Source organism: Felis catus, chromosome C2 (assembly GCF_018350175.1).
Source record: "Felis catus isolate Fca126 chromosome C2, F.catus_Fca126_mat1.0, whole genome shotgun sequence".
Taxonomy (NCBI): Eukaryota; Metazoa; Chordata; class Mammalia; order Carnivora; family Felidae; genus Felis; species Felis catus.
Window position 1 is genome coordinate 12,504,014 of NC_058376.1, and position 25,791 is coordinate 12,529,804.

General features: G+C 40.1%; 1 protein-coding gene and 1 long non-coding RNA gene across 2 annotated transcripts in view; one reads left to right on the forward strand and one right to left on the reverse strand.

The window, feature by feature from the left end:
* Nucleotides 1–5,060: 5,060 nt before the first annotated feature.
* On the reverse strand, nt 5,061–7,139 carry LOC109503340. Its single transcript, XR_002162249.3, has 2 exons — nt 6,521–7,139; nt 5,061–5,945 (listed from the first exon to the last, which is right to left on the reverse strand). It is a non-coding gene; the product is annotated as an uncharacterized LOC109503340 (long non-coding RNA).
* Nucleotides 7,140–7,293: 154 nt separating this feature from the next.
* Nucleotides 7,294–25,791, forward strand: part of PAXBP1 (PAX3 and PAX7 binding protein 1) — a 34,654-nt gene continuing 16,156 nt past the window's right edge. The window contains exons 1-9 of the mRNA XM_023238798.2: nt 7,294–7,957; nt 9,663–9,791; nt 14,012–14,188; nt 15,584–15,805; nt 16,351–16,454; nt 17,435–17,652; nt 18,162–18,351; nt 22,279–22,402; nt 25,688–25,787. Of these exons, the coding sequence (XP_023094566.1) occupies nt 7,468–7,957; nt 9,663–9,791; nt 14,012–14,188; nt 15,584–15,805; nt 16,351–16,454; nt 17,435–17,652; nt 18,162–18,351; nt 22,279–22,402; nt 25,688–25,787 (1,754 nt within the window). The 5' untranslated portion in view covers nt 7,294–7,467. The remainder of the gene's footprint in view (nt 7,958–9,662; nt 9,792–14,011; nt 14,189–15,583; nt 15,806–16,350; nt 16,455–17,434; nt 17,653–18,161; nt 18,352–22,278; nt 22,403–25,687; nt 25,788–25,791) is intronic.

Sequence of the window (25,791 nt, forward strand, 5' to 3'; positions counted from 1 at the left end):
CTCCATATTCTTCAAATTGTTTTGTGAGGATTTGGCTTCGCTTTGTCATTTCTGAGTTTGGATCATTTATTCCGATCAAATTTTTGCTGGTTACACACAGTTTAAAGTTATACACTATTCTCTGAGTACACCTTTAGCTGTGTACCATATATTTTTATATGGAACTATCAGCATTTTAATTTTTAGAGTTTTCAGCCAACTTACATCATATTGTGTTTCCTCTTTGATTCAGAGATTTAGGTGGCTGCTCATTAATTCCCAAGTAGTCAAGGCTTTTATAAAAATTTAAATTAGGAAGAAAAAAATTTTTTTAATTAGGAAGAACTGCTTGCCCTTTTGAAATTGGTTTGTCATGTAAATTTTTCTCTGGTTGGAGAATGTGCCCATGCAAAATCTCTATTCTGAAGAATTCGTTCAGGTTGCCTTCAAAAAAAAAAAAAAAAAAAATTCTAGCCAGGTTAATGATTGCTATTTATAAATGTTTCACAGATGAAACAGATGACTAAATAGTCTCTGTAGAGTATGTAAATCCATCAGCTTATCCATACATTTGAGCTCACGGATTACATTATTAAAATCTTATATAATCTTACATATGATTTGGCTACTTCACATGTCTGCTTCAGACAGAAAGGCATATTACAACAATGTATCATAAAGAAAAAATAATGTATTCACTGTCCATTTGAAGTCTATAGTCCACTTCAAATCAGGAATGTTGCTAATCAGGAACAGATACAGAAAGTTCTGCCTCAACTATGGCTAGAGTTTTGCTGGTTGAGTGTAACAGAGGGGAGAGGGGAGGAGAGTTGAAGTTGTGGCAAGGGAGTGAAGATCATCTTGTCCCATGAAATCCAACCTCAATAAGGAGGGAAACAAAGGCAGGAGGAAGAGAATGGGCAGTGAACAGTGACAGGTCCACTGAACTGGAGGTGGAGTAAGCAGACTGGAAGGACGGAAGTGATACGGTTCTGGAAGACACCGAGTAACTTCCCAGTGACTTGGAGAAGGTCCAAGGTGCAATCATTATGGTAGCAAGCCAAAGTAGAGTGGCAGATACGATTATTAGAGCTGAGGGTGTTAGAGAACTAACTCTGAGTAGATGATGTATGGGAATGATGAAGCCACTAGGAACAAATGAATGAATGTTCATAAAACAATTCTGGCAGGAAATGCATTAAAAATTGTTAAGATTATAAGTGATTATTTTCTTTCTTTTGTTCTGCATTTCCTGAATTTCTAAATGGGCACCAGTACTCTTTAATTAGAGAAAGGTTATTTTTAAAAGTCTACTTAATTTTTAAGGACTTGGAATCTTGATTTGATTCTTCCCTATGTAACTATACGGCAAGGTTACCTGTTTATTATACACCTTGTTGCCCTCTAGTTATACCCAATAACACAGAAGAAACATTGTGTTTTATACCTAGAAAAGATACTTGTAACGCTGCTGTTTTTAATAATGTATCTTCTTTTCACTTGTTCCTCGAGAAGGCCAGATAGTAATCCTTGAAGGATATAGAGCTCGCAGAAATGAGTGAGTTCTTTCAGAGAGGCTGCATTACTATTTTTGCTTTTGCATTGGTAATATAGCTCTTAGATGCATTTATAAAGTGTCCACTATGAATGTAATATAAATATCATATCTGTACCTATGACTACAAAATTACACTTTTTTCACAGAGTAACACTAGAAATGTGAAATACTGGGGTGTCTGGCTGGCTCAGTCAGTAGAGCATGTGACTCTTGATCTCAGGGTTGTGAATTCAAGCCCCGTGCTGGGTGTAGAGGTTACTCAAAAAAAAAAAAAAAAAACAAAAAACAAAAAACAAAAAACCAAAAAAAAAAACAAAAAAGGAGGAAAGAAAGAAAGAAAGAAAAAAGAAATGCAAAATACTGAACGGCTGAAAATTATTTTAACTGCTCCTCATTTTACATGAAAAAAAGAGTACTTTTTTTCTAAGAAAAGTTTACTCAAGGAGATATCCTGGGGCTAGTAATTGTAATCTTAAACAAAAATGTTTTGCTTCAATTCTAGAAATTCTTAAATATTTACTGATGATGAAGATATTTAAATGGCCTTTGACACATAGTAGAAATGAATCAAATTAAAGTTTCTATCATTTTATATTTGTGCTTCTTAAGATGTAGTATCCTATTGATTTATTCATAATATTAACTGCAGTTAGTAATTACATTTTATTTACTTGTTTGTCTCCAGCACCTGAATACAGGTCTGGAAGGAAAAAAGAACATATCTGTCTTGTGCACTGTTGTGTTTCTACTGCCTCACACCATGCCTAGAACAAAGCATATGTTCAATAACTTGTGCTGAATAAATGGATAATAATAGAATTATTTGGTCTAAATAGCAGATGTATTTTTAAAATACTGAATAAGCTCAGTATTTCCATGCAAGGAAATAAAACATTGTTTACTTTTATTATGACACTCTAAATTTGGATGAAAAGAAATTTCACTTTCTTTTTGTTGAAGAAACTGTCATTTCAGAAAACGAAGGAATAAACCATTATAGTTGAATTGTCAAAACATTCTAAAAAGTTGAGTGTCTCTCCACGGAAAATTCTAATGTGGCCAAAAAAAAAAAAAATTGCTGAATCTTTTAATCTGAATCCATCAATAATAATGGTTTGAAAGGAAAGATAATCTTAAGGAAGTAGATATAATGACTACATTTCAACAGAAGTTTGAGACAAAGAATTGAGAAATTATCTAACATTTTTAATAGGATCATTCACATGCTCTGGATGGAGTACTATTTCTCTGTACTTGTAATAACTATATACTTGCAAGATAAAGAGCTTTCTTCACATTTGCATGTGACTTAAATGCCAATGAACATATCTCTATGGATATCTTGACAAAAGGAAAAAAAAGAAATAAAACTCTCTAAAAAACTACAGTAAAGCTAAAGAATTATTAAGCCGGTAAACATTAAAAAAACACACTTGTATAAATTGCCAGCTAAAATTAACACTGCTACAAAATTAAACTGTTAGTTACTTTATTAGAATTCTTTGGTCCTAAGTGTTCTTTGATTCTAACCAATGGAAACAAACATGAATTATTTTAAGCACACACACACACACACACACACACACACACACACGCAATAAAACATACTCAACAGCAACAAAACCAAAAAGAAATTTACTCTAAGGATTCTGGGGGCATCTCAGGGAGCCAGCTGTGACGGCCAGGAGTGCTGTCCTGCTTCAAGAAGCACTGAGAACAAGAACTAGGGAAGACGTAAGAATCCCACTTGCTGTTTTGTCTTCTACTTTCTAGCACATCTGCTTCATTCTTCTCTCCCACTACACACACTAGTTTTCTCAGCTTTTGAATTGACATGGTAATTTATGGCTTTCTTGGGCTCTTAAGTTCATTGCAATTCCAGCCACAGGCGGGGACTCATTGTCTGGGTTTCAAGGGCAAAATCTTGGGAGAATCTGATTGGCCCACCTTGGATCAGGTGCCCATCGGTGCCCAGGCTTCCAGACTTTGCTGGGTGGGGAGTGCCTTTCTCCCTACAGGAGGCAGTTCTCAAAGGCTGATGGGAGCTTACCGCTTTAAGAACTCATCTACTCAGTAATTTGTAACAAACGTATTGTGATCTTGTTTTGAGAATAAAGGTATATAAGCTATAGAAAATTTTAATTTGTATCAACATAGGATAAAACATTTATCACTAAATAAACAGATAATGTTTAGTACCATTCAGTCAACAAATATTTAATGCCTATCATGTGCCAGTGCTACTATAGGTCCTGTGAAGATAGTAGTGAACAAAACAGAAACTCTCTTCTCTTGCAAAGCTTACATTTTACTTTAGTTAATGAAGAATTGCCTTCAGCAATGCAAGCTCTAAGGATATTTAAATTATTAAGTGATTTTTTTCCAGAATAGAATTACTGAGTTATAGTTTTAGAAAGAAAAGAAAAATTCCTAGATCAAGCATTCCTAGACTATGAGATTTCACCTGCGAAATAAGATTTTTAGATAAAACAAAAAATTTAGCAGGATTCATAGCTTTCACTACTTTTTAGTTTGCCAAATAAAAAATGCAAAAACAAACACATACACTATTATATACCATCATAGTTTCATAGAAGAGATTTACTGTTTAAAAAAACATTTTTAATGTTTATTCATTTTTAGAGACAGAGCAGGAGCAGGGGAGGGGCAGGGAGAGAGGGAGACACAGAATCCAAAGCAGGCTCCAAGCTCTGAGCTGTCAGTACAGAACCTGACATAGGGCTTGAACCCACGAACTGGGAGATCATGACCTGAGCCGAAGTCTGACGCTTAACCAACTGAGCCACCCAGGTGCCCAGAGATTATAGAATCTTAACATGGAAAAAGTAAGACAGCCTCAGAATAAAGGACCATTTTTTTCTCCCAAGAAAGGACATCTGGCTCCTCTACACAGACAGACTGTTTTTCCTCTTCTCATTTGGCAGCTGACTCGGGAAAACTTTTCACAGGTTCACAGACCTGCATTTCGTAACCATTGTTCTAGACTACGGAGTCTAATACTGAGTCAGCAAACAACACAAAACTGGTCTGCCTATTTTATCTGAATTTATGGTTCAATTAATCCATGCAAAGTCATAATTCAGTGGGGGGGGGGGGGAGAGAACCCAAACAGAATTGTTGCTTAGAAAGATGACTTTTTTTTTTAATTTTTTTTTTTTAACATTTATTTATTTTTGAGACAGAGAGACACAGAGCATGAACGGGGGGAGGGCCAGAGAGAGAGGGAGACACAGAATCTGAAGCAGGCTCCAGGCTCTGAGCTGTCAGCGCAGAGCCTGATGCAGGGCTTGAACTCATGGACTGTGAGATCGTGACCTGAGCGAAGTCGGACGCTCAACCGACTGAGCCACCCAGGCGCCCCGAAAGATGACTTTTTAAAAAAGAACTGAACTAACTTACTGATTCAAACAAAATGACGGATGCAACAATTCTAGGTAAACTGCCTTTGTTTCCCCAGAATACTTAAAGACATTCCAATATTGAATGGTGATGACATAGTATGTTCAATACACAAATCAGTTTATTATACTTAAAACACAGAAGCAGTTTATAAAATCATTAGTTTTGGATAATATATACTGGTTGACAGGCAACCAGGGCAGGTACTCAGTGTCAGGAATTTAATTCCCACAAGGTCTACAGCCTCTATAGAAGGACCTTTGGCTTGCTTGTGCGGGAAAATAACTTTTAAGTGTTTAACTTTGCCCTTTAATTATCTGAATAGGTAGACTGTCAAAGTTATAAATACATTCTTTGTCTACTACTATCTTGGCTCATGTTAAAATCACACGTGTTCTTGCCTATGGTTCTCCATATTCAACCACGACTTTTACAGTGGAAGATCTTTTTGAAGTTTTAAGCCAAGGTATTAACATATTCTGCTCTGAACTCCATGTTCGCTACGTCGACCCTAATCATATTACTGCAAATCTGTCTCTTGGCTCAGGTGTCTGGAGGCTGATCAGGCACAATTTGAATCTTCTGTGATGGGAACTGGGGTTCAATTTCACCAATGAAACACTCTGTTGGAATCAGAACATAAATCAATGCTGAACAGCCAGAATATAAGAACTTAGAGTAATGCACGCAGAAAGGGAGCCAGCCATTACTAACTTTTCCTATTAACTGGAAGAAAACGTTACAGAGGATGCTTTTAGCCTAAATCATCTTTCCAGTTTCCAAAAGTGGGTCCCACTGGGCAGATCTCAAATCCAATCAAAGAAAACCAGAGAAAAGAGGCAGATGTGCCTGACATAGAAATTCTCGGTGGGCTTGGGATCTTCTGCTTCAACTTGGAACTTAAATCTCCAGTGAAATTTTGGCAGGATGTGGCAGGCAAAATAGGCCCTCTCATATTTGCTGGTAAGAGTACAATCTGGCACAGACTCTATAAGGAGCAATTTAGAATTAGCAAAATTACAAATGCACACCTTTGGATCTAGCGATTCCAAATCTAGTTCATTCTCCAGATGAGACCATTTTTTTCATGCTTTACATTGTGGCTTTGATTACTACAGCAAGACTGGAAATAACCTTAATATCAACTATTATGGTCCTGGTTTAATACATCATGGTACATCCCAACAGTAGATCGGCATGCAGCTGGGTAAAGGGAAAGCCAACACCTTACGTACAGACACAACCAATCTCCAATTTATGTTAAACTAAACACAGTTGGGGCGCCTGGGTGGCGCAGTCGGTTAAGCGTGCGACTTAAGCCAGGTCACGATCTCGCGGTCCGTGAGTTCGAGCCCCGCGTCGGACTCTGGGCTGATGGCTCAGAGCCTGGAGCCTGTTTCCGATTCTGTGTCTCCCTCTCTCTCTGCCCCTCCCCCGTTCATGCTCTGTCTCTCTCTGTCCCAAAAATAAATAAACGTTGAAAAAAAATGAAAAAAAAAAACTAAACACAGTTTACACACTGTGTAAAAAGGATAATTCACAAAAAAAATATCCATAATTTACTTCTCTGTTCACAGAAATCTCAGGATCGTGAGAAACTTTTAACCGCTGCCAAACTGGAAAGCTTCCAGCGATGGGTGGGTTTTTTTGCACCGTGCGAATGCCCTTTGTTGCCTTTCGAATTGTGAGACATGAAAAGGAATTCGCATATATGCGCCCCCGTGAAGGAAAAGGCCTCAAAGTCGGCTGACTCGACGGGAAAGCCCGTGAGTTCGGCCTCACAGTCAGGACCCTGCTTGGGCCTTGCTAGTAGAGACGGTTACCTTTGTGACGCAAGCCTGAAATGTGTCACAACCATCCCCACTCCGGCAAATCGACTTGCCTTCCGTTTCTGAAATCAGCTACGTTTCAGAACGCCTCGTACACTTGGCGTTCTCTCGAAAGCACTAAAACACGTTTGCCTTCGGTGGAAAGGGGCTAAAATGCCAGGCCGGGAAACAATTTATCATCAACGAAATTCAATGCTTTTGGAAGGGCTCTGTAGCTACAAAGCTGTAGAAATACCAAGTGTGACTCAATAGAGTAAGTAATAATTACCGTATCACAGCTCAATTCCTGGGTCGGGGAAGACAATCCCACCCTACTTTCTTTCCCTCCCTAAACCTGGTTTGTCTTTCTGGCTCCTCCCCCCTCCCCCGCCCCCCCCGCCCCTTCCCCCGCCCCCGCCCCTCCCCCACCTAGCCTCGTCTCCTCCATTTGCCCCTCCCACCGCTTGGCGGGAGGTTTCCTCTCGTGACTACTCTGCGTAAGTGCGGAAGACGCACTGCAGCACCGTCGCCAGCGCTTACTCTGTCTTCTCGTCTCTATGATCCTCTTTGTGACCCATCGGGTAGGGCCCGAGCCCCAGAGTTCCGTGCCAGCAGTCCTCCACGCCGACAGAGGACGGTGCAAAAAGCTGACGTTCTCGCGAGAGACGCGGAGATCTCTCCACGTAGCGAGAGCGCGAGCGCATGCGCGCTCGGTGGTGCGCGGTAGAACGAGGGAAGACAGGACCCGGCTGGAGCTCCGGGAAGCGCGCGTGCGCCGTCGCGAGCTTGGAGCTGCCGGGGCAGCCGTGTGGGAGCGGGTGTGAGACCGCCGTGCGAGCCGCGGGAATGTTCCGAAAGGCCCGGCGAGTGAACGTGCGCAAGCGGAATGACTCGGAGGAGGAGGAGCGAGAGCGCGATGAGGAGCAGGAGCCGCCACCGCTGCTGCAGCCGCCGGGCACCGGCGAAGAACCGGGCTCTGGCGGCGGCGGCGACAGGGCCCCTGGGGGGGAGTCGCTGCAGGGCCCGGGGCTGCCGCCGCCTTCCGCGCTGACCCCGGGCTCCGGGGCTGAGGCTGGGGGCTGCTTCCCGGGCGGCGCGGAGCCCGGCAACGGGCTGAAGCCGCGCAAGAGGCCGCGAGAGAACAAAGAGGTGCCTCGGGCCAGCCTGCTCAGCTTCCAGGACGAGGAGGAAGGTAGGTAACCGCCGCGCTTCGCGCCCCAGACTAGCATCCCTGTCCTAGGCCCCCGCCTTTAGTCCCCGCATTCCCCGGACGTCCAGCCCCCGCAGCCCGGAACGGAGCCCCTTCGCGCCCGACCTGCTGCACATCCTTCTCCGCCTCCGGCCTTCTGCTCCCGGCGGAGGACGTGTTCCCGCGCCGCCACCAGCCTTTTCTTAACAACCGCCTCCTCCTCACCGTCCTCTTGTGCATTTCCTCCTCTGCGGGGCGGGAGCGCAGTTCAGTCATTCTGAGGTTTTCAAGTGGAAATTCAGTGTCCCCTGTCCTGCTTCTTTCCTGGCCGGTGTGTTCAGGGAGAGCTTGGATTTGGTCCCCTGTCTACTCTGCGCACGGTCTGAGTCTTCTGCAGGTCGCTATGCCCACGTCTCTTGGGGGATCTGATACCGTTGACTAGGAAGGCTGGGTTAGTATGGAGTCCTACGTCTGGGAACAGAATCACGGAGTTGAAGCTCTGGTTCTGAGTGACCTTGGGCCAGTTCCTTGCAATCGCCGAGCCTCAGTTTCCCCGTGAAACTAAGTAGGGGTACAGATGTCCGGTTTTTTCTCGCTCGCATTGAGTTTTGGACAACAAAGGGAGACGGTGTAATAGTAATTTAAGGCCATGTATCCATTGGGGTGTGAGAAACCAGGCTGCAGTGGATTTAGATTTCTGTTCATAAATGAGTCTAAAATCTAACTTCCCAGCCAGTTGAGTATGTGTTTATGAAAGCCAGTTTTTTGTTTGTTTTTTTTTTCAACATTTATTTATTTTTTGGGGGACAGAGAGAGACAGAGCATGAACGGGGGAGGGGCAGAGAGAGGGAGACACAGAATCGGAAACAGGCTCCAGGCTCCGAGCCATCAGCCCAGAGCCTGACGCGGGGCTCGAACTCCCGGACCGCGAGATCGTGACCTGGCTGAAGTCGGACGCTTAACCGACTGTGCCACCCAGGCGCCCCATGAAAGCCAGTTTTAAGGGCAGGTTATAAAAAAAGACTTGGCTTGTAGATATCTTCATCTCCATACAAGATGCTTTCATCTTTCCAGTAAGGTAGGCAGTTGGTCTTTGGCCTATCTGTTAATTCTTATTTTGTTTGAGGGGACTACAGCCAGAATTTTTTTTTTTTTTTTTTAATGCAGAAACTATTTGGCAAAGTGTTTGCATTTAACTTTAAACTCTTCAAATCAAAGACGTGGATACCTACCAAAACTTATTTTTGAAAAGTGCTCTGCTCTCAGTTTAGTCTTGGAATAATGTCAGTTTGTGGTGAATCTAGATTTACTCAGATTTGACAGCTCTGTTACCCAGAACCTTTTGATTTTGGATGTTTCGTTTCAGATACATAAGTAATGCAGTAACTAAGTGCTTTTTCAATGATTTTATTTTCCTCTTGGGATAGAGGACTTAAAAAAGACAACAGGATATACGAAAATTTCGTGCAGCTGCGTGTGTTACACGTTTTTAGAAGTCTCAGGTTTGCATTATATGAGGTTCATTTATGAAGCTGACTTCAGTTCTTGAGAACCAGTGACAGATTTGGAATAACTTCACATTATGTAATGATTTGGGGTGTATGAGTATCTGTCTGGATGAATGAGAAAAGTACATAAGATCATGTGGAAGTTGGAAGATACTGTCTGAAAATGATCGCTACAGACTTTATTTAATTTCTTTTTTAAGAAAACGAAGAAGTTTTCAAAGTGAAGAAATCAAGTTACAGCAAAAAGATAGTAAAATTACTTAAGAAAGAATACAAAGAAGATCTTGAAAAATCAAAGATTAAAACAGAACTCAACTCCTCAGCCGACAGTAAGTACCAAACTGATAGTACTGGATTCTTTTGAAACAACAAAGCGAAAACTTACTCACGGAGATTGAGTGGACTTGCTGTATACATCGTGAACTTGTTCAGTTGACTCTGTTGTCAAGGGTCCAAAGTGGATATCGATACAGTTCTGTTATTTAATTCTAACGACGGTTGCACTGTCAATGCATTTTTTAAAAAGACCCAATCCTTGCCACTGGAATGTTTCAGCTACAGTGCCTAAATTCTCCCCCAATTTTTCTGCTGGTGTTCAGACTGTGGTTGACCAGAGAGAGGAAATTTCCCATATAAACCCGAGGCACAGGTTTATTCCCGTTTGAGGTATTACTGCGCACATTCCTGTGTTCTCATTTTATAGAAACAGGTGCTCATTTTCTTTGGTGACGTTTCCACTGTTGGTTTAATTCTTGGAGAACTCTTAGGAATGCCTTCATTGCAATGTTGGTAATACTTTCTCATGTAGCAACTTTATCAGATACATGGATGAAGACTTCTCACTGCGAGGCCCCTGCCTACACCGTATAGGCAGCTCTCACATCCTTTTACAACAGAAGCTCGAAATTTTTAAGCAGTTAATTTGTCTTGAGGAAAGTAGATCCATTATCGTTTGCTGCAGCCTGAGTTATTCTGATGCAAAGCCTTAGGGAAATCTTTTTATTCTGTGGAATTAAAGATAGAATTATTAGTTCACGGGTTTTCAGCCACAGGCTTAATGTGAAGAAGTATGTCATTATATGTAAAATGTACGGTCTGATTTTGGAGACAGCATCACTTAAATGTATAGTTGGACCCAACGTTTAGCAGAATGTTCAATGAATGGTTTAAAGGGTAACTGCACTTTCTTTTTTAGAGGCAGGGGAAGGAATGCTTCATGGGTACAGTGGAATATGAAGCTGGTTTTTTTTTTTTTTTTTAAATAATTTAAATTCCAAAAGACGGGAGAGAGAAAATGTGGGTCTGTTATCAAAGGTTAAAGTGAGTTAAGGCAAGGGCAAGTACAACTGTCAGGAGATGATTTTGTAGAGGAAGTAGAGGTTTAGGGGGAAAGGTGCATTGTTGACAGATTGTGAAGGATGTTTAGTGTCCAGTAAGGGGTTTAGAGTTGCTGGGTTTGGTGCCTTGCCAAGATGGTGACATGATAAATGTTTTTTGAAACCTCAGCCTGGTATTAGCATGCAGAATGGATCAGCACAAGGAGAGATTGGAGGCCTGAAGCAGTTTAACCTCAAGGGCCAGCTTTGATCCATTAATAGTGGGTTTAAAAAGGTCTCAGTTGAGCGAGACTGAGGCTTTTCCTGACTCAGTGGAAAAATGTGGATGAGTTAAAAATGTTTGCTGTGGGTGTGGGAGAAGAAATGGAAAGAAAGGATTATTTCAGAAATGTTCCAAGGGAAGACTTGGGAGCCTTGATTTTTGCTTTAGATATTGGATTTAAAAGAAATAGTTAAATTCGAGCTTTTATGCCGTGGTGGCTGAGAGAACAGTTCCATATTCTATAAGGGAAAAGGGAAGGCAGGTGGGAGGAGGATATTTTTAGGGGAACCAATTATTTTGGAGTCTAGGAAACTCTTTTTTCCCCAAATCTCTTGAGAACCAACCGTGTGCAGTGAAATAGTGCAAGTAAGGTCAGGAGAAGAAAGAAAGGACCGTTTACCGTTGGATTTAGTAATTGAAGCAAGTCTGAGATTTATGAGGCCATCTCCTGTGACCTGTCTTCCACTTCTACATAACTGATACACTTGCCAGATAACTTCATTAATGTCCTCCCTTAAGGTAGAGCCTGTGTGTTATAGGTGGTCATCATTACCCTTGAACTAATGGTGTTATGGAGCTCTTTCAGAATCAGCTCACAATCCTGAACTCTTCCTAGTGCAACTCTCCTTAGACAGCCAGAGAGGTACGTTAATCTCCAAATCAAGGTCCTATCAACAAAATACCTACCACAAAAATGGGTATTCCTAGAATAGTGAGTTTGCCTTTAAACTTGACTTTGAGCGAAAATAGCCAGTGAACAGTGGGACATAATAGGTTTAGGCCTGGTGCTTCTTGAGGTGTTTATTAAAACCAAAAGTAAATGGAACTGATGAGGGAGCAGCAAAAAGGAAATATTTCTGGGGACCGAAGACTTCTATCTGTAATAAGTGTACACACAGACAAGAGGATTTACCAAAGAGAATCATAAAGGTCAAAGGAGAAGGGACAGGAAAATTTCCAGATGAAGAGGCTCAGTTGTATGAAATAGTGCCAGAAAGGTCAGGAAAAGAAAGGACCAAGGAGTGGCCATTGACAGGGTTGTTGTTTTCTGGAGGAGGGTATCTGGCAGAAGGGGCAAGTCCATTAGCCAAGCTTTGTGTCTGTTCGGCTGAAGAGACATCTTTTGCTAACTTGCTCAACAATATTGTATGAATTAGCTGTAGCGGCAGCCTTTGGATAGCTGGTACGGGAGCTGGGAACGAGAGAAGGTAAAGGCCGTTCGCCTAGGCTGATGCGCCCAAGTTGGTGACGAAGTAGGAGGCAGCAGGTCCACACTGCTTTGGGAAAGCTTGGCAGAGAAAGAAGTAGAGGACAGTAGCTGGAGAGACCGTTGTGATCAAGGGAAAGTTCTTTTGATAGCAAGAAACCTGTGTCTAGGTAGAAGAAAGGAGAGAGGGAGCCTCATCAAGTTCAAGGTAAAGAGAATGTTTGTGAGAGCAAGTTTCCTGATGGTAGTAGGAGAAATTGAGAGTACAAGAGGAGCCTAGAAGGTTATTTGGTATCTCTTTTTACAAAGACATCTGGAAGGATAATGTGCGACCACTAACAACAATCCCACTGTCACCATGTTTTGCGCTTGTATGTGTTCAGTCATAATTTGTGTTTGCTCTGTCTTTTAGAATCTGCAGAAATCATTCTGAATGTATCTGATCTAATAGACCTTTTGGTTCTATTAAAAGCCACTGGTTTAGTGTGGGTTTAGAGTAGAACGAAATTTGGGTAGTGTTTGACTCCCATGTGACCATATCCATCTGATAGAGTGGACTTTTCACCTCGAGCATCAGAATGCACTTCAGAAGGAAGGCTGTGGCTAATGAGGCAGGATGGTAAATGAAACAACTAAAGAGCCTTAAACAATGACCTAAATTTTAGTCAAAAGTGTGTGTATGAAGGAGTGGTATTCCTGAGATTCTTATTTAGGGGAGTAGGATATGGCTTGAGAAGAAGAGAATTTTTGAAACAGTTTTTAGGAGGGGACCATGCTAGGGAAACAATACAAACATTTAGAATATTTAGAATAAATATTTAGGATAAACTTTTACTATTTCATTATAGTCATTGTGCCTCTTGTGTGCCAGGTTCAGTGTTTTAAGGTAAAGATTAACACTCTGATTTCTGTGATTTTTGCCTGGGACTGATGGTACAGTGGGACTATTGAGTTAAAAGCAAAGGAAACCTCTGTAAAGATAAGCGTGGTGAGTGGTGCCTCCTGGAACGTGGTTGCAGGAAGCAGTCTTACGAATGGCCTGAGCATTAGCACCGAATTAGAGTTCTCTCCTCTGTCCGTACGGCAGAATATGGCCACTCTGCCGCTCCCTTACTGGTTTAGGTTGTTTTTAGTGCTACCCAGTCTCTGACTTGTCTCTCTGTCTCAGTTCCAGATTCCCAGAAAGACAATAAGGTTGTCTCTGCCTCGGTCACAGATCTAAGCTTGAACATTCAGTCATGGCAATGGGATCACAGTTACGTTGTGCAAATAGGACTTTTGGGTCTCACCCTGTCAGGTGATGGGTGACAAATGGTTATGAACTAAGAAGATGATCCTGAAGTATTCATTACAGAGAGGTTTACTTGGTCCCTAAGCATTTGTTCTTCATAGAAAGCTACCTCAGATGGGCTTAGGCTTTAATGAAATGATGTTTTAAAGAGGTATGAGCAGTGACCAATGGGAGGTTAGAGGAAGAAACAGTTAATTTTGATAAGTTAGTAAAATTTTGATGAGATTAACTCAAGATAGAATTGAGTAGGGCCTCCGATGCGTCCTTGTGACCCCTATATTATTTTTATTTCACAGTTAATGCCTGTTGTTGGATATTTCATTTTCATACAATCAGTGGGTTTTTTAATAAACAATTAAAACAGTTCAAAGTGAGCCTATAAACGAATAAAAAGTGCCTTCTCAATTTACGCATTTTATTTAAAATTTTAATTACTTTTCTCAAAAACGTAGGCGAACCACCCTTGGACAAAACAGGACACATTAAGGACACCAGTCAAGAAGACGGAGTTATCATCAGTGAACACGGTGAAGATGAAATGGACATGGAAAGTGAGAAGGAGGAAGAAAAGCCAAAAGCTGGTGGAGCTTTTTCAAATGCTTTATCTTCTTTGAATGTTCTCCGCCCAGGTGTGTGTTTGCAGATACTTCTCAGAAATGAAGGAGGCCCTCAAGGATGGGCCATGTGTAAAGACGGTTAAGGAAGGAGTTAGCTACGTGGTGTTTCTTGTGACATCCCTGTTTGCAGCCAAGGTGTTTCCTTTTGCAAATAAAGTGGGAGAAGTAGAAACCTGCCAGTTTTTCCAAGCTCATTGTCAGGCACTTTTGTTACCCAAAGCCAGTGCGGGACTTCAAGTAAATGGATAAATGGTACTAAAGTTTTGTTTTGTTTTAAAGTATTTCAGATTAAGACTTTAACTTTTTTAGAAGTGCTGCTAAAAGCAAAACTCATTGCAGTTAGTTTTATGCGCACACTTTCTTCCTTTTTACTTTTTTGTAGGAAATAGTTGGCAAATCTGTTTCCTGGGTAATAGGCTTTTGAGTAAAAAAGTGCGTAGAAAAAATGTCTGGCAGGAGAGGAACAGCTTAGTAAGTTAAGGTACATTTACATGGTGGGATGTTACATAGCTATTAAAATAACATTAGACAGGTGGCAAGGCGTTAATTTTTACTGGAGGTGAAAGGTCAGTTAGGTAGTAGATTATGCTTTATCTGTTTAGTGAATATTGTTAAGCTGTTAAAAATTATGCTTTGCCAAACAACAACATGGAAAAAAACTTAGTGTGTTTTAATATGAAAAAAACTTAAGTACAGAATTATATATTCAGTATGCTTACAGGTGACCTGGAAACTATATGCAAGAGAAATATACTATAAATCTAGTTTTTTAAGGTGAGCTTGTGGGCAACTTTTTAAACTTATCTGCTTTCTATTTTAGTAATAGGGTTTGATTACTTTTGCCTATTTCTTAAAAATGAAAAAAAATTACAGTTAAAACAAAGCTGTGGTGGTGGATCTTCCCCCCATGCATATTGCCAGTATATGATTTATATATATATGTATATTTAGTGACTTTAGGTTTCCGTTTAAGCTAAATTAAAAAGAAAGCAGTTGGGTTACAGGCACAGTTGGGGAAAGGGGTACCAGCAACTAACGTTAGAACATCACTATGACATGGCTCTCTTGGTGAGGTTATTTTACCCTGCATATTTTCTTTTTATTTTTTTAATTTTTTTTTTTAATGCTTACTTATTTTTGAGAGAGACAGAGCATGAGTGGTGGAGGGGGAGAGAGAGAAAGAGAGAGGGAGACACAGAATCAGAAGCTAGCTCCAGGTTCCAAGCTGTCAGCACAGAGCCCTATGCGGGGCTTGAACTCACAAACTGTGAGATCATGACCTGAGCTGAAGTCAGCGCTTAACTGACAGAGCCATCCAGGCGCCCCATACCCTTTATATTTTCACAAAAATAGAAACTTCATACCCTAATACCAGCATATTTTACAATTCTTACCACTTGTTTCCAGGAGAAATTCCAGATGCAGCTTTTATACATGCTGCAAGGAAAAAGCGTCAAATGGCCCGAGAATTAGGAGATTTCACTCCTCATGACAGCGAGCCTGGGAAAGGCCGCCTTGTTAGAGAAGATGAGAACGATGCCAGTGATGATGAAGATGATGATGAGAAACGTCGCATAGTTTTTTCTGTGAAAGAAAAGTCACAGAGACAAAAAATTGCCGAGGAAATAGGTAACTTGATTTAAATAGTATAGTAAGCCTGTTGCATTGTATTAAATATTCGATACTGTATTCAGATTAAAAGTACCCACATTTCCTCAGCAATATCTAGTGTTTGAGGACCCTTTCTGCTTGGGTACCAGTGTCTTATTGGAATTTTTTGAAAACTGTAGCATGACTATGATGGCTCATGTTTATTGAGCACGTCCTGTGTGGCCAGTATCGTGTTAAGCACTTTACATGCATACATTTATATAATCAGCCTCGCATTCTTTAGAGGCCTTTACGTTCTGTTCTTCCCTTTGTTGATTTGACGTCAAGCTCACAGAGATTAGGAAACCTTCCTTGGGTGTAACTACTGCGTAATGCCTTCTGCTTCAAGGAATGCTGTGTCTAAGACAAGCAAGGGGTATCAAAGGAGAAGAGATCGTAATCAACATTTTAGTAAAACTGAGTTAGTACCGATTGTCTTGCTTAATTTTTGTGAAGTATCAGGATAGCATCTCTTCCCTCCCTGCTTTTCTGGTATTTAATTTTCCCCACTGCTGTGGCTGCAGGCATTGAGGGGAGTGATGATGATGCTCTAGTAACTGGAGAACAAGATGAAGAACTCAGCCGATGGGAGCAGGAGCAGATAAGAAAAGGAATCAATATCCCTCAGGTAAGAACTAAAAGGTTAAACTTCAAAAATAGTACAGAAGAAACCTTTTGTGCCTGTTTTGTGAAATCACAAAGATACTGAATTGAATCTTTGTCGTTCATCCAACTAACACAATGAAGAAAATTACGTGCAGGTACATATATTCGATAAGCTTTTAGAGGAAAGAAACTGTTGTTATCCTTTGCAACTTAACAGAGTGATGGTTTCTTAGACCAGTGTTTCTCCGAGTGATCCTTCAACCAGCAGCAGCAGCATCAGCTGGGGGCTTGTTAGAAATGGCAAATGTTCACCCTCTTGAGACCTCGTGAATGAGAAACTGGGTTGGGGGCCCAGCCACCACGCTTGGGTCATCCTGACGCACGCTGACTTTGAGAACCACTGTTTAGATAAAATCTTTCTTTCCTGTATAGCTTATTGCTTCTGACTTTAAAAATTATTTTGTGGAAGATGGATTTCTCCTCTCATAATGTGAAAACTTAATTCAAAAACTTTGATGAAAAATCTCTTCGTCAGTAGTTAAAACAAGTTTTATTGAATTAAGTAGTACAGTGGAAGTGATCCATAAATGTAAACTGTTTTTGTTGCCAGTGTTTTGCATGCGTTTGGGTTATGTTAAGAAAATAGGGTACTTAGATGGCAGTTTCTAGTCTCCGCTTATCTTTATTTTCTCACTGTCGCAAGTCATTTATTCTCTTCCACTGATAACGTGATGGCTTTGGATTATTTTTTTATGTCCCTTCCTACCCAAACTTCTATGATATTCTGTTTTCCCAAAAATTATTAGAAATGAATTCAGTGGTCCCATACGAGTTAGAATGTTCATCCTGCCCTACTTTTACTTGATTTTGAAGAACTTTGCAGTTACTTATTTCAATTAACATACTGTTTGGAAAATGGTGTATATTTTTGCAGTTTGTGCTTTTTAATCTCAAAGTCATGATTAACTGCTGGTTTTCATATATATCCCATTTCTTTTCTAGGTTCAAGCAAGCCAGCCCACTGAAGTGAATATGTACTACCAGAACACTTACCAGACGATACCTTATGGTTCATCCTATGGCATTCCTTATAGTTACACTGCCTATGGATCATCTGATGCCAAATCTCAAAAAACAGATAATACAGTCCCTTTCAAAACTCCCAGTAATGAGATGACTCCCGTTACTATTGATTTGGTAAAGAAACAGCTTAAAGACAGGTAGGGCAGATCAACTTCTTAAAGACCTGTCCTAGCTTTCAGTTCCCTCAGGCAACATGTAGTCTGGGGTAGCAGATGCAGAATGTCGGCAAAGAAGATTCACTGGCCCATCTTCAAAAGCTAAACAGAAGATGACTTCATACTTTGTTCTGCTCCCTTCTTGGATTACTTCTGTGGAAGCCTCGAAAAGTTATAAAAATGCCACTCCATGATCTTGTTGAAGACAGTTCTGAGTTTGTACCTCTTGGACTCTGAAAAAGTGTAGTCAAGATATGGGGGGAAAAGCGAAACAGATTTTGGTTAGCCCACCAAATAACTTGATGTGAAGTCTGTAAACTGCCTTTTTGTTTTTGCTTTTTTGAGAAAACCGTGCAGATGAAAAGATGCCACTCCAAGCATTTTTGTATCTTAATAGTGGAACTAAATGCATTATTATAATATTGCAAGAGTCCTGACGGCGTAGACTTTTGGATGTAAATGTGTTATATTTATCCTTTTGTGTTCTTAAGGTTGGACTCCGTGAAAGAACTGCACAAAACGAATCGACAGCAGCATGAGAAACACCTGCAAAGCCGAGTGGACGCCACCAGGGCTATTGAGAGATTAGAAGGGTCTTCTGGGGGTGTTGGTGAACGGTATAAGTTTTTGCAAGAAATGCGAGGGTATGTCCAAGACTTGCTTGAGTGTTTCAGTGAAAAGGTAAGAATGCAAAAATATTAATCTCTTTGACTAAGGCACAATTAGGGAGGTCTAGACGGCCTTGTGTAGATCATTTCTTGTATTTCTCAGAAAGTATCCACTGAGTTCAACTCTAGAAGTGATGAAAAGCCATGCTTCATTTTCCTCACTTCATTAGCGGCATTCTGTCTTGGGGGCGGCATAATGGCTTTGTTGAAAACAACAACAAAAAAGATAAAGCATATTTAAATAAGACTTTGGCAAGTCCTCTTTAACACAGTGGTATATTATTGGCCTGCCCTGAATTATTAGAATGTAAGGGACTCATCTGATGGAATTTTCTTTGGTATGGTTCCGGTCTAAACTTACCTTTAAACTGTTTCCACAAGTAATTCCAAATGTGTATAAAGTTACAAAATTTTATTAGTTTTTTTTTTTTTTTTAACTCTAAAAGTTGGTCACCATGGCTGCTGATAGTTTTCATCTAAATAAGCCTATGCTTCATCGATTTCAGAAACCATTCATTGGTCATAATTTCTTTGAAGATCTCATTTCTTCCAAGTTTTTTTTTTTGTTTTGTTTTGTTTTTGTTTTTTTTAGTATGCCAGTCACTTGGCATAGTTTTTTGCATTTTAGTATACCATTTATTTGCATTTTTAAAATTCACTGCACACAGGATCCCCTTCTCAAACGAACTCTTAGTTGACTTTTCTTTTTTTGAGATAAATATACGTGATGCATTGGTTTATAAGTATTTGTAGACTTTGTGACTTTATCTTTGAAAAAATAAAATACAGTCTTTGAATATCCTGTGTCTCAGCTTTCAAGTGATGCAGGATTAGAGGGCACACTTTTCCCTTTTTCTTAGCTGTGTGGTTTAGCATAGAATCCATAAGCATAGTACGTTTAAAGGAGTATCTTGAGTTTTTATTGTCTCTGTTGATGACCTCAATCTATGAAAGCCAAAGGTCACCAGAGAACGGCTCTAGACTGTCTTCCTAATGGATCTTAAGGGTTGTAGCCAATCTGTGGTCAGATGCAGCCCAAGAGCCTTCACCAAGCCTTGTCTGTAGGATTTGTCATGTTCTTGTCTTACCACCTGATTTCTGAAGAAGCAGCTATAGTCTGAGCTATGATATCCCTTGTGGCAGATCACTGGCTTAGGGCGACAAGTACGAGGGTGGGAAAGAAACAGGTTTGACGCTGCAGGGGGCTAGAGTCAAGGCAGGAAGTGGACTCAGGTGTCAGCTGGCGGTTGTAAAGGCCTTTTGAGCCCAGCGGGCATAATGGAAGCTGCTGTCATAACCCTCTGTGACTAGAAGAAGGGTCATTGTCTTTGTAAGTGACGCTTACGCACCATACTTTGTAAGTGACGCTTGTCCCTGTGGAGTTTTTTCTTGAAGTATTGGAACCTTTGCCGTAGAATTTAATTTACTTCAGTAAACTTACATACTTGTAACTGTAGACTTAACTCCGAAAAGTTGACGGTAGTATGGTAAACTAGATGATCCCATTTTTGCATTAAAGAGACTACTAGGACGTCTAGTTCATACAGTTTTCAATCGCTTACTATTTTAAAAATGGTTAGCAGGAGACTTTATTGATTGATTTCAATCACTATGTTCCTAGAGAAGTCGACATCAGAGTGTGCTTGTATGGTGTCACAGAGTCACTTAGATCAATGTTTTTGGAGAAGATCTTAAGTCTTGTATGTTACTTAAGTCTTGTATGAGCGGGGGAGGGACAGAAAGAGAGGGAGACACGGAATCCAAAGCAGGCTCCAGGCTCTGAGCTGTCAGCCCAGAGCCTGCTGCAGGGCTCGAATCCATGAACTGTGAGATCATGACCTGAGCCGAAGTCGGACACTTTACCGACTGAGACACCCAGGTGCCCCTGTAGTGACTACATTTTCATTAAAACAGAGGCAGTTGATCCTTTCTTTGAAGGATGAGTATTTTATTTCATTTTGACATTTTCATATGCGTGGAGTTTTATTAAGAGGTTGCTGCTGAGTTAATGTCATAAATTGTCACCTTGGAAATGTTTAGGAATAAGTAGACACATTTGAATTTCATTTTAGTTATACTATAAAAGTTTGTTTCAGGGTAAGGCCATAGAAAGATAAACATCGGTTTGGTTTTTTTCTGTTTCGTTCTAAAAGTTTAAGTAGTTTGAACTTAGGTTTTTTTAATTATTTGAAAATCATTTTAACTTTCCATCGTTTTGTTTCCCTATAGTCCCCTTCCTTGTGTTCTTCGCCTTAAATTTGGTCTTGAAATCATAATAGTCAAGAACAGTTTTGAGTTTGGAGAGGGTAAAGAAATTGTCATGGTGCATACTCTTGAGACAAATCGATGTCATTAAGAAACCTGAAAGAGCTGAAAACGCGTCTTGAAGTTTTTATTCTCAGAATTTTCTCGGCTTTGTTGAAAAGCACTCTAATGACCTAAACAGAAAAATTGCATTACTGGAATTTTAACTATAAATTGAATAATTAAATGCTGTCGGATGCCACCTGGGGTGTGTCGCTGTCACGCTACGGGAGTGGCGACAGTCTCCGGGACACAAAGCGCACACCTTAGGTGCACAGGCACCTGTGTCTTCCGTCCTGTGTGGGGTGAAGACGTAAGGGGGTGGGAAGTGCAAGTCACAGGAATGCAGCACTGACTGCCTTAAAAAAAATTACTCCTCGTAAATTTTAAAGATCGAGTCCGCGGGCTCAGTTGTCTAAGATAATCGGTGCAGATCTGGGGACATTGTTGTCCGTGGTGTGGCCTATTTGAGATTAAAATAACTCCATCGGTCTGATCTTTATGGGAGCATTTGCTGCTTTTGCAATGGAATCATGCCAGTGTATAAAAGTGCTTTTATTACAGACATCTTTGAATTCCACCTGCCTTTTTTTTTTATTTTCCATTTGCAGTCTGTTCAGTTCAGGAAGCTGCTGTCACACTTGGTGCCAGTGTTCCCAAACTCTAAATAATGTGTTTTCCATTTGCACTAACCGTCAGGAAACTAGAATTTCTGGTTTCCTCAGGTATGTGTAGTGGTCATTAGTGTTTTGTGAAAGTTTCATAGCGTTTGGTTATAATGTAAGATATTGATAAAGAGAAAGTTTTGTTTGTTCTTTTTAAGTTAGGTTTCATCCCGTAAGTTTTTTGTACTGTGTGTGAACCAAGTGAATGCTTAGCTGTGGATATGAACCTGGAAAAACTCATGGACTTTGTAAACTGATAATTCATGTGAGGAATTTTATTATTTTATGACAAAGTATGGGAAAATACATTTAATAGGAAGAGCTTTCTGACTTTGAGATACTGACTTTAGGTTAGTGAAAGCTAGAAGTTTTATTTGCCTTACTAACGTAAATGGATGCGGTTCGCATTTAAGAACGTGTCGTCAGGCTGCGATGTGTTGTGACATTACCGTAAGGTACTTGGCGCACATGAGTGGCGGAGCAGTTTAAGCGCCCAGAATTGGGCAGTGCGCAGACCCCCGCTCTTACCTGCTCGTGGAGCCCTGGCGTTTTTTCAGTATTGCATAGTGATAATGGTTTATTTTAAGCTACAAAACTTCTGAGGTAGATGATGCTGCTGAAAATCAAAAATGGACTTTAAAAGACTTGCAAGCACTTTATTCTGAAAGAAAAGCACTACGATTTTGACATTTCTTTACTTGCTCTCTTTACTAATACTGAAGCGTTAAGTTTCCTAACCAAACTTTTACTCCAATAACTAGGCACCGGACATTGTAGCCCTTTGTATGGATTAAAAGAAGAGATGGTTCCTAAACTTTGTAATACTGAATTGCTATTTGTGTCCCATTGGGAGTTCATGATTATTCTGTCCATAGAGGGTACTTTTTCAGAAATCCGGAAATAGAATGGAACCCTCAGATAAGTAAGCAACTGAAGAGTTTGGTGTTACGGAGTGTGTTGTATTTTTACAGGTGCCACTGATTAATGAACTTGAATCAGCAATACATCAGCTGTACAAACAGCGAGCTTCCCGCCTTGTCCAAAGACGACAAGATGATATTAAAGATGAATCTTCGGAGTTTTCAAGCCATTCAAGTCAGTCCATCTTGAAGGTTTTTATTATTCATTAAACAACCTTGTTTACCTAGTGCAGCCTAATTGAAAATTAGAGAGCTTATTAGCTTTTTTCTTTTTTTTTTTTTTTTTTTTTTTAAACGAACACATTTCCTTACTCTTGTGTCAGGTAGTTCTAAAACTTAACAGCATGTACTTGGATTGTGTTTAAGAAAATACAGCTTCACAAAGGAGCTCAAAAACATGCACTGATATTCTATCAATCTTACTCTTCTTTGAACCTATTTTTTCATTCTTTAGAGTATAGAGAAGACGTCAGTATTTTATCTGAAAACAACTATCATTTGGCTCCAATTGATCTTCCCCCCCATTTCATCCTGGTCACAACACTGATACAAATGCTGTTGGAAAGATTCTGGGTTCAGGGACTGGGAGATTCTCAAGAGGAGAGGAGGGGTTCTAATTACATAACAGATAATACCACTCCAAGATTAGGGGATTTTTGTACTTCATGCCTCAGAGAAAAGCAAAATTTTTTATTCTCTAGCTTGCCTTTTATAGTGGGTTTTTTAGTAAGTCATTTGATGGCTACAGTTTTTGAAATTTTAATGTAAAAGTCTAGAAATTCAGTTTATATTCCTTTCATTATAGTATGTGTTATGAAAAACCAAAATTAATCAGAAAGCTCTTATTAAATAGCTTAGCTGAGGTTCTTTAACCAGATGTGTTAAAGCTTTTAATTCCATATTTCCATTGTGCTCCATATTCTTGGGTACTCTAAGAGGAATTGTCCTAGCATGGATTTCTTATAGCTTCTTTTTATCATCTCTTTGTTCCCTACGCCAGCAGTTCTGAACGGAAGTGTGAATCAGAATTACCCGGGGTATTAATTTAGAATGCAGGTTTCTTGGTCCTATCCCCAGAGGTTTTTGCTAGGTCTTGGATGGTGACCGTATCCTCATGTTGAACAACCACTCCAGGTGATGCCAGTGCGAAGGGCCCTCGTGTCGTTCTTTCTGAAAACAATACCTCGTCATACAGGGGGTCCTCTAAATTAGATGTTGTATCCCTGAGAAAACATCTTGTGTGCGGAATGGGTTTTAGAGCATTGGAGAGAGGTGGTGTTACGGCCCTCAGAGCTTTGACCTTTCTATTTCTGCCACACAAACTTAAATTGGATTATTGCCATATCGGGCACCTAGATGACTAATGCAGCCCTTCCAGATCACTTTTGATCCAGACAGAACCAGATTTCTGGGGCAGATTACAGGTAACCATTAGACCTATGAAGGGAAGTAATTCCTTTTTTAAGTTAAATGGTTTGTATGAGCTGTGCATTTTATCAGATATGTTTTCCTCCCTATAATCTGTTCTTTGTAACTTGGAGCTATTTACTTACATAGAATGAGAAGTAAAGATTAAATGATGTATGTTGATTAGATTGAGAGTCGGAAAGATTGAAAAGTAATAAGAAAGCGAAAAATACTACCTTAGAGGCGAGTATTCATTTATTGTCAAAGGTTTGAGGAAAATTACATAGGACGCTAAAACAAAAATCCCTGCAGTTCATCTGTTGAGATTTGTGGACACTTAACCACAGTCACGGCATATAGTTCTTAGAGAAGTGAAGGAGGCTATCACTTAAGTCATCTACTCTCATATCTCCTTTAGTGTCCTATACGATCTACCAATGTAGAGACATTTTAAATATTTGTTATAGTGGTGAATATTCTTGACGGTATTTCTTTAATGAAGGAGACCTCTTGAAGAGAGACAGGAATCATTTCTGTAGTTTGGGACTTTAGCTATTCCCCTTTGGTGTGTGAATTCACGATTGAGGTAGAACCGGGACATCTTTTCTTGTTTATCGTGTTCATCTTTCTTAACAATTGCTGAACTCTGGAACATACTTCCTAATATCAGAGCTATTTTGAAATATGAATGAGTAACCCAGAAAGTCAACTTTTAAAAAGAGTAGGGTCTAAGATAGGATACACTGAAGCAGAGGGCTAACTTGGGGGTTTGTGTTTTCTCTTGCTGCTGTTGGCGGCACATCTCCGATATCAGGGGAAAACAAATTCAAAAGCCTTAAATTGATGTCTTTTATTTGATGTATGACTTTCCCCGCATCTTATCCCTTAGCTTGTCTGCTTCTGTTACCATCCGTGTTTTACAGAGTATCTTCGTAAAACAAACGTAGAATTGAGGGAACTATTGCAGATAGATGTTTCCCCCACTCCTCCTTCTACCCCAGGCAGAAGATTAGAGGACTGTTCACTGGAGTAAGAGAATGGGTCCAGAGAAAGAGACACTTAACATCTGGGAGCCTCCAACAAGAAAGTTGACTTTCTCCCCGGTGTTCAGATGGAGATGCCTCTGTGAGGTACCTCCCGCCTTTGTCCACAGAACTTCCAGTCTCCTTTCACATCAGGTAGTTAAGGATCAACAGAGAGAGTAACACAAGCAATAGAACCAAAGGGACCGAGGAAACAAAAACAATGCAGGTATCAGAAGAAAATTTAAAATATAATGGATATCCTTCGAGAGATAGTAGGAAGTGCCCTAGAGATGGGAATATTGTAAGAACCATCTCTTAGGAATTAAAAATATGGTAACTGAAATCAATAAATTTAAATTGGAAGGGTGGAAGCTAAACTAGAATATTGCCCTAGAAAGTTAAAAAAAGAGACAGAAAATAGGCAAAAAAAGGAATAATTCTGCTTTGAAAGAGTGTTCGAGAAAGTATGTTAGTCTTGTTCAGATGCGGTTTTCAGTCTACCATGTTGATCCTGCCCTTGTTCTAAAAGTTGTAGTAGAGAATGTCTACACAGCAGAATTAGAATAAATAGAATAAATTCTCAAACTCCTGAAACAAAGCTGTTTTCTCATCCTTCCTACCCAGGATTTCTTTTCTGTCATATCATTAGACATGTGATGCTTAATTCCTTCCTTAGAAAAGTAATCTATAATTTTCTCTTTGCACAGGTAATTTTGGTTTTTAATTTATTTGGTCATCATGATAGCGTCAACTAGTTCTGTTACTTAGATACAAAAATAGTGATTAAACCCAGTCGTATTTACATAGGGTTGTTGAACTCTCTGTTTATTTTTTCTACTCCTTTTCATGGGAACACAGAATAATACTGAGATTTGCTCTAAACTAGAAAACTGTCTGGTTTACCAGTTACTGCGGAAGCCTGCTGTTGAGATTAGCAAACAGTCTATCATTATGGCTTATTCTGTGCAAACTCTTTCCTCAAGATTGCTGAAGGAAGGCTTTTAATTTTCACTGTTGTTGTTTTACAGATAAAGCTCTGATGGCACCAAATCTTGATTCCTTCGGGCGAGATCGGGCACTGTATCAAGAGCATGCAAAACGTAGGATTGCAGAACGGGAGGCCAGGAGGTAA